At 47.1% G+C, this 1,482-nt stretch overlaps 1 protein-coding gene across 1 annotated transcript; it reads right to left on the bottom strand.

Moving 5' to 3' along the window:
- Nucleotides 1-808: 808 nt before the first annotated feature.
- Nucleotides 809-1,102, bottom strand: EDB93DRAFT_1073164 (uncharacterized protein; the record flags this gene model as incomplete). The annotated part of the gene is made up of 1 exon (XM_041445005.1): nt 809-1,102. A coding segment is annotated over one exon (294 nt), but the record flags the coding sequence as incomplete, so codon positions are not given.
- Between the last annotated feature and the right edge of the window lie 380 nt (nt 1,103-1,482).

Genomic DNA, 1,482 nt, shown 5'->3' with positions numbered 1-1,482 from the left:
GATGTGTACATAAGCAAGACAACCGAAAGGACGCAAATGTGAGACATCAGATGGATATCCATGGAAAAGCTCGAAAGGTGTCTTTTCTTCAATAGCTGATGACGGAAGAAGATTCTTGATATATGCCGAATTTAAAATGGCATATCCCCAGAACGATCGAGGATAACCACTCTGATGATGTGAGCTCAGGGCACGTATGACAATAGTTTGGTGTCCTCGTTCCAGCAACGCCATTCTGCTCTGCAGTGTATGGCATTGTGAGCTCGTGCTCGATACCCTTGTCATGCAGAAAATTAACAACAGCACTGGAGATATATTTCCCCCCATTGTCACTACGCAGACGCTTTACTTGCTGACCCGATTGGTTTTCGATCCAAGTAACATATTGTCGTAGGCGAGAAAACACGTCACTCTTGCGTTTGATGAGGTAGATTGTCGAGTAGCGGGAGAAGTCAGTCAGTGAAGGCAACAAAGTATGTTTCTCCAGATGCAGTTGCAGTATCAATGGGTCCCCAGACGTCTGTATGAATAAGTTCCGCAATATGAGTAGCGCGATGGCGAGCTTGTGATGGGAAGGAAAAATGTTTATGTTTTCCCATCAAACACTGATTGACAGCTAATGTGATCAGCGTCATCTTTCAGTAGGTTGATCTGGTCCATCATTAGTGAAAACAAGTCCAGTGACTGCATTCTCAGCTTTGCGCAGTGTGGTATCAGCGGTGTGGGCCAAACGTGCATGCCAAACAGCTAGTGATAGTGGGGTTTTTGACATAGCCTTGGTAGCGAGGGCAGTGTGGTCGCGGCTGTACTTCGTGCGAAGATAGTACAGTCCATCAATACAATCTACTCGCGCAATAGTGGTGCCGTCTGCACGGTGCATGCCAGCTCCTTTGGCATCAGTTTCAAAGAAAACACCCTCTGATGCGAGCGCTGAAACAGATATCAAAGTCCATCGTAGATCAGGAACATGTAAGAATGGTAGCTCAATAGGCTCCCATGTTGCACCATTGTCGATCATTAACCTTATGACCCCCCAGCCCGGAGCGAAAACAACATCATTATTGGCAAGTTTTATGGTTAAAGGTGGGTTATAGGGAGAATAGCGTGTGAAAAGAGAGTGGTCCGACTCCATATGTGCGGTTGCAGCAGAATCTACATGGAAGGTGAAAGAACTATTGCTCGCATTAGATAGGCTGGCTTCGTGTATGGGTAGGCGAAGGAATGATGGGACAATGTTACGTTGCGCTAGAGCAGGAGTTGGAGGATCAGCAGTCTGCGAGGTCGACGAGGAAACCTGTGCTGATGTGTTTGGGGAATCTGTCTTTGCTAGACTGAGTGTGGCAATTGTGCCAAATATGTCCTGTGCAGCTTGCAGAAGCCACATGTGGAGCGCCATGAAAGCTCCCACTTGTCACCTTTGGTTGCAGTCGAGTTCCTTTGGTTTTGGACAGTTCAGCAGACTTCACTGGTTTGGCTGCTCTA

The sequence above is a fragment of the Suillus bovinus genome (genome assembly GCF_016758785.1).
Source record: "Suillus bovinus strain UH-Sbo-P2 chromosome Unknown EDB93scaffold_449, whole genome shotgun sequence".
Classification (NCBI taxonomy): domain Eukaryota; kingdom Fungi; phylum Basidiomycota; class Agaricomycetes; order Boletales; family Suillaceae; genus Suillus; species Suillus bovinus.
This window is presented reverse-complemented; position numbering and strand designations above follow the sequence as displayed.